Consider the following 12,252-nt stretch of genomic DNA (forward strand, 5'->3'; position numbering starts at 1 on the left):
TAGTAAAACCCTAACATACTTCTGCTGAGGAATGACTGAAAGTAGGTGAATCCATCTCCTCTGGTCAAGCAAAGGTAATGCCACGCTTCAATTGTGAAGTCAATTCACTCGGATCTATCCCAGATCTCCCTGGACTTTCGCAGACACCAGGCAGCCATAATGAAGCATTACTGGAATATTTTATTGTTTAGAAATAAGACATAAGCCAGTGTAAACCCAATACAGGATGTGTAACAAGACAAAGACAAACATTCACAGACCTTCTACCTACTGACAGACATTGCTCTGGGTTTCTGAAAATTCATTTTGTGATAATTAATTTGATGAGAAATAGTGTGAGAATATAATGCTAAAATGTACAGGTCACAACTGATACCAAAAGCAATATTTCAAATACACATAATCTTTTAAAATTTGTGTTTCATAATAAAACTGCTTATATGAAGCTGATTCGGAGATGCTGAATTGAAGACAAAAAAAATCTACGCACAGAACAATGAAAGAAAATTCCTACATCTATCAATGTCTAACACTTTAATTATTTCTTCTATACCTAATGTTACCATGATGAATAAATGTAAGCATATAGTCATTTTCAGCTATGGATACATGTTACAAAATACCCTTGCATAGCCACTGTATATAAAAATCTAAAATGTTCCCAATAACAGCAGCTACTTTGAGCTAGAAGGTGACTGGGGGAGATGCCATGTCATCTGAACTCAGCTACGTGCTAATCTACCGTCAGGGGTCACATCGTTTACTTTTCATTTGTCACAATTACTGATTAACACACCGGTCATCACAGACAATAACACGAATGAATAATATTCATATGTGCAAAAACATTGCAGTCTGCAGCCACAGATTGTAACCTAGTGACAATGACAGAAAAGTTATACTACTTCTCTGAACAGGAGCATGTAACGTCACCAAATGACAAAAATGATTTCCTAACACCTATAATTTGCATTTATTCACCGAGCACTGTCTGGTTCAATGCAAGACAAGATCAGTCGACAGCATCTGTGGCATAATGTTGATTACCACCAAAATGGTCTGGTCCCTCGTTTTCTTAAAAAAAAGCATAAAAAAAAAAATCAAGGTATGTTAGGCACCTACAATGGAAGTGAATGGAGATATTTTAAAGGATTTTAAATGTGAAGCTTCTAATTTTATGAAAGCACTTTAATATTTCTGTTGAAACCTGTGTGTTATTTGAGCTGTAAAGCGGTTTAAACTATTTTTAGTCAATTTAGGGGTTTAGTGGTTAAACTGTAAAATGGGATATAACTTCACATAGAGAAAGTTTGGGATTTTTTCACACTAAAATCATGTTAACATGTCGTGTGGTGATGCTATTGAAAGTAATACAGTAAATATTTTCACTTTAACAGACTGGCCCAATTCACTAACATTCTAAGTGCCTCAACTATAAAGATGCATTTACATTACCAAAATTTTAGAAACATTTTGAGACAAAAGTGTCTATTGTGTATTGTTAATAGTGTAGTGATGTATGAAGCACAGTTCACACAGAAGTCACTTTCAAACCATGCAGCTTTTGTTCGTGGCGAATTTGTGCGCCAAACTTAATGTTCTTAAATCTTTTAACGGGGAAACTAAATTCCTAACTGCATGGACTCCTATTGAAAAAATGGTAAATGTGATGGAACCTTAACCCAAATATTAGCTTTTTTTAAAGTAAACAAGTGACATGTCCTTTAATTTGAAGTCAGACCCCTATGATGCATGAACTTGATTTCACACCTAAACCAATGTTATCAAGTATATTAAGTGTATACAGCTTTGTAACTGTTAACAAGCAGCAGGATCATTCAGTCTATTTGCGACATCTACACCATCTAAAACTAACGATTAGCATTTGACTGATTGAAAGAGAATATTAATCGATGCATCATGTTTTGGGACATTGTGTTTAAAGGAAGACTTGAAAGATTTCACTTTGTTAGATAAAATGGTGTAGAATTGCTCGGATAATTTTTTTTACAACTAATTTAATTATATTCTGAATAAAAACTTGTCATTTTGATTTCGTACAGTACAACGAAATTAAAGTGAAAATGCCGGCTTCTTACATTCAGTACATTTCTAGGTAACTCCCATTTCAAAAAAGTGCTCTGACGTAACTCCCGTGTTTATCATGCACGCCGCATTCAAATCTCAGGTATATCAGTAGACAATAACACTACTGAGAAATTCACAGTATTAAAAAGGCCAGATACATAATCGCCGAAAGTGCAAATCAGATTGGAGCTGACACAGCTGAGCAGCGTTGGGATGCCAGGACAGCTGGGCAGCCTTGTCGAGGGAAGGGCGTCTCAAAGTCATGCTGCTGCCTCCAGAGAGGAGACTTACGTCACACAGCGACAAACAGGAGACCGGGGCAACGGAATGGGCTACTGTGACGGAGAGTGTTTCTTTGGAGAAGGTTTGGGAGGGGCGTAGTACAAGAAGGGTGTGATTCTCAAGCTGAAACGTACTGGGGAGGGGGATCCTTCGGTGGGATGGCGACTGCCTCCTCGTAGGGTGGAAGTAGTACCTGAAAGTAAAGCAGTAACATTAGTAAATGCTTTCCGTATACAATATGTTCCCCTTTTCTGTTGTATTTCACTATGTTCTTAGATTAAACAAGACGCAAAAATGAAAACAACAAGAGAATAGCCATTAGCACACATGCTAAAGACACGTTAGCAATGTTTGTCGTGAATATTAGCTTACTGTGCAGTTTATACAATAAACTTCTAACTAGATTTCAAAATAGTATAGGAAACAGAACATATTATGCAAAACAAAAAGTTTTAAACAATAGTAGGCTACATTTTTTTCATATGACTTTGTCACGTTCATCTTGGAAGTAAAATAAATTGTTACTCAGCATGTTTTAATCCAATTTTGTGTAGAAATGTCGCAACTCAACATAATGAGTCAAGAAATCATATCTGATATTACTTCTGGTTCATTTGTCCCATTGGACATAATGGGTCAAGTTGAGAGCATTGCATTGTGGGACATTATTCTAGTCGGCTACTGCATATTTTGGCAAATGTAGCAGGTCATCCGTACAGAGCCCTGCATATTAACATTGGAAAAAAAACTATATCATGTTGGAACAAAAAGGCCACAAACTGAGAATTAATTTTCCACAACTTATTAATTTGTTCCCTCATTTTTAGTTAAATCACGATTTAACTAAATTAAAACAAGGGAACAATTTAGTAGTGTGGCCATGACTTAATTAAAATGAGGAAATAAATTAGTACAACGTGGCCACGTAATCAAATCAAGGGACCAAATTGATCAAATGTGGCCATGAATTAATAAGTTGTGCAACAAAATTCTTAATTTGTGGTCATGACTATTTTTTCTTCTTCATGTCATGTTCGGGGGCTCTGTACATCTGTGTATTTCTTAAAGAAAATGTACATTCTGTACATACTTATTAAGTATCCTGGATATAATATTATTGTTTTTGTTAATATTTTGAATCAGATTTTATTTTAATATTTTAGTTTTCATTTTAATTTTAGTTTTGTTTTTGTCTTTGAGTTATTTCTTTTTTTCATATATGACTTTTTTTTATTAAGTTTTAGTTTTAGTTGTTTTAGTACTTCAACATAAACTTAATGAAAATGAGAAATGTTGAATTGGCAACTAGCTGAAATAAAATAAGTTGTTGATGTTTTTATATTTAATTTTAACAGTAATAATAACCCTGGCATAGTATACATGGTATATACTGAAGATATAATAAGAGTAGCATGGAAGTATGTATTCTGAAAGTAGTCATTGATCTAGGGTGCTCATATAGAAGATGCAGGTTCGAATCCTGCCTGCATCATGCCCAAAATTCCATCTTTCTATTTTCATAATTTCCTAATTTCTTACTGTTTCCATCTGTAAAAATACACTTAAAAATAAATGTAATTATTGTTGCTTTCTAGCAATCTGTAAACCATGGCTGTGTCAGACTAAAGTAAAAAAAAAGTATTTTAAGCCACTCTTGGTAAGAGGTCTCCTAAATGCCTTCACCTGAAATGTAAATTCTGTCTGTCACTGCACAGAAAAGGTCATCCTGCCTATACAGAAAGACCAACCAAAAACATTCTGTTCTGAAAAGGTGAGCTAATTAGTAATATGGTCATGAATGACCTGAGAGGATCACATTCTCACCTTGTCAGGACGGCTAGCGGATTTCAAATGAACCAAACAAGTGTGGACAGTTATGTAACGGCCTGCAGCTGAATAATGAAAAAGCTCTATGCTACTCAATGATCTTTTATTTAGATTCTTTCTGTCTCTTTCTAGAGCATCTGACTACTCATTTCAACTGTGGAACAACCCACAGATTTTAATTAGTCCAACCCCCCCCCATACAAATAAAATGTATCCCTTCCATGCACTGTATGTCACTTTATATAGCGTTTGTCAAATGCATTAAATGCAACTCTTCATCCATGTGAGTTGTCAGTGACTGGAGGGCTTTGAGAGTCAACAGAGAAGCAGGACAGATTGACAGAGGCAGTAAAACGGGATTACGTATGCCAGACAGTGGCGGGATTAGAGGCAGTAGAGGAACACAGCACACTGCCCTCTCTAATGCCCTTCATAAACACTGACTCAACAATACAGAGGGCTTGAGGAGATCGTCATCATGATCCTGCTGCGATGCACGTCAGAACATCCCCTATAGCTGTGCAAAGATAAACTCTATAGCAGACTACATGAGACTGAATCACGTGTTGGGCCGGGAACCAAACTGGATGATTTTCATTATGTTTAGTTTGGTTAATGGTACTTAAACATTTACATTCTTTTGCTGACATATACAGCATGACCAGTTTAGCCTGATTTGCGAACGAATGACTTGTGTGGATCAATTCTTTTCAGTGAATCGATTGATAAGGCTTACAAATGTGTCTTGAGATCAACGTTCTAACTCACTGAATTAGCCTTTCAGATACTACTCAATTCACAATTCACTCACTGATCCATGATTCTGAATCTGATTCATTACTTTGTCCAAATCATAATAAAAGTTAAAGATTTACATTCAGAAGATAATTTTGCATTTTCAATGTTTAATGTTAATGTAATGTATTTAATGTAATTTAAATGTTACCAAAACAATTTTTTATTCTGTATTTTGTTTATAAAAATATAAAGCTCATAGAGTTTTATGGTATAATTAAAGGTAGTATCATTTATTTGGTGTCTCCTTAAATGTACTAAAATAATCATTAATGGAATCAGCAAGGAACTGAATTTATTAAATGGAATCAAAATCTGAAACAGAATAATCAAACCCCTTATGATTATTATCCCTAATCACACAACCATTCAAAAGTTTGGCGTGAGTCTGTAAGTTTTTTTTTTTTAAGTGTTTCTAAAAGAAGTCTCACCAAGACTGAATTTATTTGATCAAAAATACATTATTTTAAAATGTAATTCATTCCTGTGATGGCAAAACTGAATTTTTAGCAGCTTTGGCAAGCAGTTTTTACTCCAGTCTTTTATTTTTATTACTGTTGAATACAGTTGCGCTGCTTTATATTTTTTCAGGAAACTATGATACAATAGAGGAAAAAAAGTTCAAAAGAACCGCCTTTAGTTGAAATAGTTTATGTGTGGTCATTATGGAGACATCTGCAAATGTGAGCGTAAAGAAACAAGACTCCATTTAACAGTGAACGCACAAAAAAAAACTCTGACTTACTGTAGTGTCATTTGTGGTGACATAAACCAGGACCTCTGTAGTGCTTCTTGCGCTGACGTATCTGTAGCAGTTCCACACACAGGCAATAAGGTAAGCCTAAAGAGAAAAAGAGAAAGAACAGTCGTTGATGCTAAATAAAACACCACCATAAATCATGTGCATATGGTTTAAACAATAAAAATAATGAGCCACAGATACACTGCCTTGTCTACACTATTTAATTTCCAGATGGCAAAAAAGTATAACAAGAACATATGGGACAAATAACATGAACATTAAGATTTTTTCATTTAAAATCCATTTTTGTTTAAATTACACACACAGTGACAGTATGAGGTAAGGTGTATATTTAATGTGCTATAACTGGTCACCTTTCGTTTTTTCTTCTTCATTTTTAATCATAACCTTTTATCTTTTTGCATTTACGTTAGAGAAATATTTCACCCAAAATTAATACAATGCTGTGGTCGGTTGCATAAACTGCTTAGACTAGTCTTAATAGTTTGATACCTAATCTGTTTCTGCAAGACTGGTCATCATTTTTTAAAGTCAGTTACATGAAAACATAGATTGATCTACTCTGAATCTGAAAAGTAAGACTGATAGAGACTTGGTTAACTGCTAGTTAGTCAAACTAGTCTTAACGTGGTGACTATGTTTACGCAACTGGCTCCTGACTAATATAAAAAATGTCAACCAAATATCTGGTTTTACTGTTCAAGAAATTTACTCCTTTAGTAAAATGTACAGTAAGAACTAAGTTTCCAACACATTTACCTCTAAATTCAATGATAATGTTCATTCTCAGAGGCATTCAGATTGATTTAGACCAGGGCTGTCCAAACTCGGTCCTGGAGGGCCGGTGTCCTGCAGAGTTTAGCTCCAACTTGCCTCAACACACCTGAATGGAAGTTTCTATGCCTAGTACCTCTCTCTAATGCGTGCAGGCTGTCATAAAGCGATTTGTATCACATCTGAAGTCAGGCTTCTAGAAGGACAACAGTGCTTGTCTGAAGCAGTCATATTCACAGTCATCTTGCAGGCTACTGTGCATCACATCTAGCTATAGCGAACCAAAAATGATCTGGTAGATCACAATAAAGGGAAAGCAGTACAGTTGTTTCACTTTACCTTAAAGGCTAAGATGCATACAACAAAGAGAAGCACTGCTAATACTAGGCACATGTTGTTTGTGGACATCAAGTCCTCTTTGTATGGAAAGGTCCCAGGCTGTTAAATCATAAAGACACATCGAGTCAAAAACAGAATGATAGTTTGCAATAACAGATCTGCAATAGTCAGATCAGATCCTTACCAACTGCTGAAGATAGTCCTGTATAGTGTTGGGGTAAACGACAACACTTATTGCTACCAGTGTGTTAAGAGCAAAGTCAAAGATCTGGTAGCAGAAGAAAGGTATGATCCATGCAGCATGTTGCTGAAAGAAAAGAAAGAAATCATTTTACTACGCAGCACAAACTGATGAATTAAGCATTTGCATTGATTAATTTAGTGGAATCATAATAAACAGACAAATAAATAGTCTTATTTAATGAGTTTCAAAGGATCCTTCAAGCCCAAATGAAAGATCTGTTTTATTAACTCACCCTCGTGTTTGAGTTCAGTGCAAGAAAGAAAGTCTTATGGGTTTGGAACAACATGATGGTGGGTAAATAATGACATTTTTAGGTGAATAATCCATTTAACAAGCAAGTTGTCAAACCTTATATGCACCGTAGGTCGCCATTCCACAAATCAAAATCATCAGCAATGAGATTGCAGCAGCGATACACATGTCTGTGGAGGAAAGACACGCAACATCAGATCTGAACAAGGAATACTGAGTTTAAGGAGCAAAAATGAATCATCTAGGACTGGGTAAAAAATATTAACTGTAATCTGAAATTCAATAATCTAATATAAATTCTTCAAATCCCAAGATTGATCTTTTAATATGACAAGAATTTCACTAAATATTATTTTGCAGCAAACCTGGCACCCAGCAAATTTCACTCGAGTTTCTGCTGAGCTCACTACAAAAATTCAGTTTACCAAATCATGAATGAATGTTTATATTTTTAACATCAACTGTTTTAATAGTGTCGATGTTAAAAATAAATGTTTCAATAATGCAAAGTTAAGAGCATTCTAAAGTTAAGTTCACAGTATCAGTCATAGAGAACTTCTTATAGGCAATAATTCTACGAATTAACTGCATCAACTGAAATGTAGACTGGGCCAAATTAATCTAATAAAATCCAAATCTGACTGACCTGAATGAGGAATTTAACTGAATGTCTACTGAATCAAATTAAGACTGTTAATCAGAATTCAAACAAATCCAAACTTTAGTGGCAATAGCCAGAACTATCAATGAACCGGAAAATATATCTATGTAAAATGTAATGAATTTTGTTATTATGCACTGAAATTTCTATGAAAATGCATTGAAATATATATATGTAAATTGTATAGAATTGTCATTATGCCTTAAAATTTCTTTAAAAATGCTTTGAAATATATCTGTCAATTTTAATGAATTATTAAGCATGTGAAAGTGAAATTAAATATATCTGTGTACATTTCTGAATTATTCATTTATGAACAAACTTACTAATTCATCAGAAAAAGCTAGAGACTGACATATGAGCCAGTAACATTGCCTGCCTAAGTTAAAATTTTAGTAGTTTAGCCTAGTGCTCACAAGACGTTACAGGCACCATGAACTAGTTACCTGACCTACTACAGTGCTGTGTTTCCAAAACAGCCACCAGACTCTCATTTTCTCCAAAACACAGGCATATCTCATATTATTGAGAAATACAAACAAAGCAGCATGCAATGAAGATTTACAGATAATAAAATAGCCTAGGAAGCACATAGTGGAGGAGAACAAGTGAACTAACCCCTGTAGTTTTCAGAAGGGAGATTGTTTGAACACACTGCCAACAGGAAGTTTTCTGGCATTAGTTTATAATTTCCAAATTTTTTTTAAGAGTATGTCATATTATCACTGACATCCTGAATAACTATTACACATTGAGTTCACCTAATGGCTAATATTACAGAGTATTACTCATCTCTGACACTTTTGATTGGGACGCTGTAACTCTATCAAATTAATATGAGCTGCTCATGCTCTCAGTACTGTAAGTAGTACATCGAGTTCAGTGGTGCTGGTCTTTGAAATAGAGCTCCCTCCAGTTAATCCCCTCCATATGTTAAAGGACACTCCACCGTACACTCTGTCTACTTCAGTGCCTATTACAAAACAGTGACGGTTTTAATCAAAGTCACCAGAGCCAGAATCTATAGCTGCACAGACAGCAGCGTTGATGCCGCCAGGAAATACGATAGCAGCCTTTGAGCTATTGCTGAACTTAAAAAGTTGATGATGACTTGTTTGCTCATACTGAAATTTAATAACTATGGGGGGATTAAATGACTCTTGCATACATACTTGCATCGTCCATGACATCCAAATCCGTGCCGAGTTCGGAGCTGGTGAGGTGGTAGTGGTACTGGACTGGGTCATTGAGAGCCGACAATAGTATTAACAAAACCACTGCATTGATGAGCTGAAAAGGACAGAGATTATTAATAAAAATATATCTATATATAAATTGTGTGAAAACAAACAACATCAGCTGAAAACTTGAAATTGGTGATTTATGGTATAAATAAAGTTTTAGAATAATTTGCTCAGATTAACGAAGTTTACTGTTCAGTTTTTCATTTTTCATTAATATCTTGTGTGAAGTATTAACATACAGTCTAAAGTATGTGCATAATTCACTTTCATAATATTTGCCACATAATTATATATATATATATATATATATACACAGTATTTTTTTGCATAATTAACTTACATTTTATAATATATGCCACAACATCATATTAAGTATCCTGCTGATGAGAGCAAAGTCACCAGAGCCAGAATCTATAGCCGCACAGACAGCAGTGAAATACGATAGCAGTCTTTGAGCTCTCGCTGAACTTAAAAAGTTGATGACTTGTTTGCTGCTCATACTGGAATTTAATAACTATAGGGGATTAAATGACTCAAACGTACTTGCATCGTCCATGACATCCAAATCCGTGCCGAGTTCGGAGCTGGTGAGGTGGTAGTGGTACTGGACTGGGTCATTGAGAGCCGACAATAGTATTAACAAAACCACTGCATTGATGAGCTGAAAAGGACAGAGATTATTAATAAAAATATATCTATATATAAATTGTGTGAAAACAAACAACATCAGCTGAAAACTTGAAATTGGTGATTTATGGTGTAAATAAAGTTTTAGAATAATTTGCTCAGATTAACGAAGTTTACTGTTCAGTTTTTCATTTTTCATTACTATCTTGTGTGAAGTATTAACATACAGTCTAAAGTATGTGCATAATTCACTTTCATAATATTTGCCACATAATTATATATATATATATATATATATACACAGTATTTTTTTGCATAATTAACTTACATTTTATAATATATGCCACAACATCATATTAAAATTCTCTCTCTCTCTCTATAAATATATATATATATATCCTCAGAACATTCTACACCTGCACTGTGGAGAGCATCCTGACTATATATATATATATATGTATATATAATTAAATATATTTATAATAAAATAAAATAAAATATATAACATATATATTTAGAAATTATACATAATACTAGACCTGCTGCAAATTTTTTACTTTCCAGACCAAACAAAATTAGTCCCATCAACCATATTACGCTGTTAGCTCTACATAACGGACATTTATTTTTTATTTATTTATTTTTATTTAGTCATTTAGCAGACGCTTTTTTCCAAAGCGACTTACAAATGAGGACATTTATATTAAACATTTAATTAATATGTGACACACATTGCCTTTATCCTCATTCATTGTCTCTGATAATGTTTTGTCTGTGACAGCATTTTCCTTTCGGTGTCAATAAACGTCACTGTAGTTTTTAGGTTAATGAATTCTGCTGTTCCTTGCAGTGCAGAAGAAACTGGAGGTGACCAGAATATTCGCTGCTATTTATTTGTATCTCCTATATTTGTTCGATAAGACAAAACTTCCTTTAGTAACAGTTTCAGCATAAGAATATTGTTCTATTTATACTAGGTAAAAGGGCTCTGGTTTCTAAAATAAGCCTCAATTGATAGATTAAGACTAGTAACTGGTAACATTTAGTGGTTAAATTATTTAATGCGTCTCAGATTTTCTCTTTAATTCTGTATTCATGTTCTGGCAACAGTGTTGTCTATGGCACTACCACAATTTCCTAGGCAATATTATTGGGCATCATATATAGATGTGTGCAGTTTAGGATGCTCAAAAATGCTGTCTAGATAGGCAACACACGGGATTTTTAAAAAACGACCATTTTAATTTTAATTCCCCTAAATTAGAAAATGAATTAAATTAGAATTCTACTAATACAATTACTACTTACTAATCATATTCAAAATAGTTTATGTGGCTATAAAAAATAAACGGCTATAACTATATATGCTGTTATTGAATATAAGAGTTGTATTGACTCACCATATACCAGATGCCCAGGATAATGGTGCCCGTCCGTACATGACAGCACAGGCAGCAGCTGGTCGTGTACCATCTGTCCCACGGAGAAATCATCTTCGACTAGTTCATGTATGCCTTTTTAGCTCGAAACAATATTATTATATTTTATACAAATATATAAATCGATAGATTTTCAGAGCTACAGCTCACCGTCGCAGCATTCGGTCGCCGTTAAATCCTGAGTTATTTCCGTTTCCCGTTACCCGTTACCGTCCTGTTCGTTCCCCACCGCTGCATTAATCCAGCTCATCTCCGCACCACGTGACCGGAGGGGGATTTGGTGTGACGTCATGTGCCCGCTGGTCAAATTCGCTGTGCATATTCGCCGGGAAGTCAAAATTTAGATTTATTTTGAGGGGATGTAAAACATTTAAGAAGATAAAGGTGTGACCTTTTGAGAAAACAATATTGCCATTCTACATGACAAAATTAAGTATTTTACGCCAGATATTTTGTAAACAACATAAAACCGTTGTGGGGCAAGTTGTCACAGTGGAATCTGGGTTTATCATCAAAATGTAAACAGAAAAGTAAACATTAAACACAAAATGTATTAAACACTAAAAATGCTCATATAGACATGGCTGTCTAGGAAAAACAACTGATATTTTATTAAGATCTCCCTTTTTTTTTTTTTTAGTTTATTTTAATTTGTGATCTACATCATACACCTATTTAAATCTTTTATAGTGACAAAACTATCCTTAATGACAGGAGTTACACATGGATATAAAAAAACATAAGTAAAAACCGGAGCAAACATGTCTTCAGACTTATTCTCCCTTGGTTAAAAAAGTGATCATATAATCTTCAGTGTTGATGAGAACACAGGAGGAGAGCAGATGGCCCATACCAATGAGATTCTGTCTGTGTGTGTGTGTTGTGTGTGTGTGTGTGTGTGTGTGTGCGCGAAGGCT

At 34.5% G+C, this 12,252-nt stretch overlaps 1 protein-coding gene across 1 annotated transcript; it reads right to left on the reverse strand.

Annotated features, from left to right (window-relative positions):
• Window positions 1-1,694: 1,694 nt before the first annotated feature.
• LOC107653831 (lysosomal-associated transmembrane protein 4B-like) lies at window positions 1,695-11,541 on the reverse strand. The gene is made up of 7 exons (XM_016440675.1): window positions 11,297-11,541; window positions 9,813-9,930; window positions 7,461-7,534; window positions 7,053-7,175; window positions 6,869-6,967; window positions 5,738-5,833; window positions 1,695-2,563 (listed from the first exon to the last, which is right to left on the reverse strand). The coding sequence occupies exons 1-7, from the start codon at window positions 11,387-11,389 to the stop codon at window positions 2,489-2,491; spliced, it is 678 nt and encodes a 225-aa protein (XP_016296161.1). The 5' UTR covers window positions 11,390-11,541; the 3' UTR covers window positions 1,695-2,488.
• Between the last annotated feature and the right edge of the window lie 711 nt (window positions 11,542-12,252).

This window comes from Sinocyclocheilus anshuiensis, unplaced genomic scaffold (assembly GCF_001515605.1).
Source record: "Sinocyclocheilus anshuiensis isolate Anshui unplaced genomic scaffold, SAMN03320099.WGS_v1.1 scaffold223, whole genome shotgun sequence".
NCBI classification, from domain to species: domain Eukaryota; kingdom Metazoa; phylum Chordata; class Actinopteri; order Cypriniformes; family Cyprinidae; genus Sinocyclocheilus; species Sinocyclocheilus anshuiensis.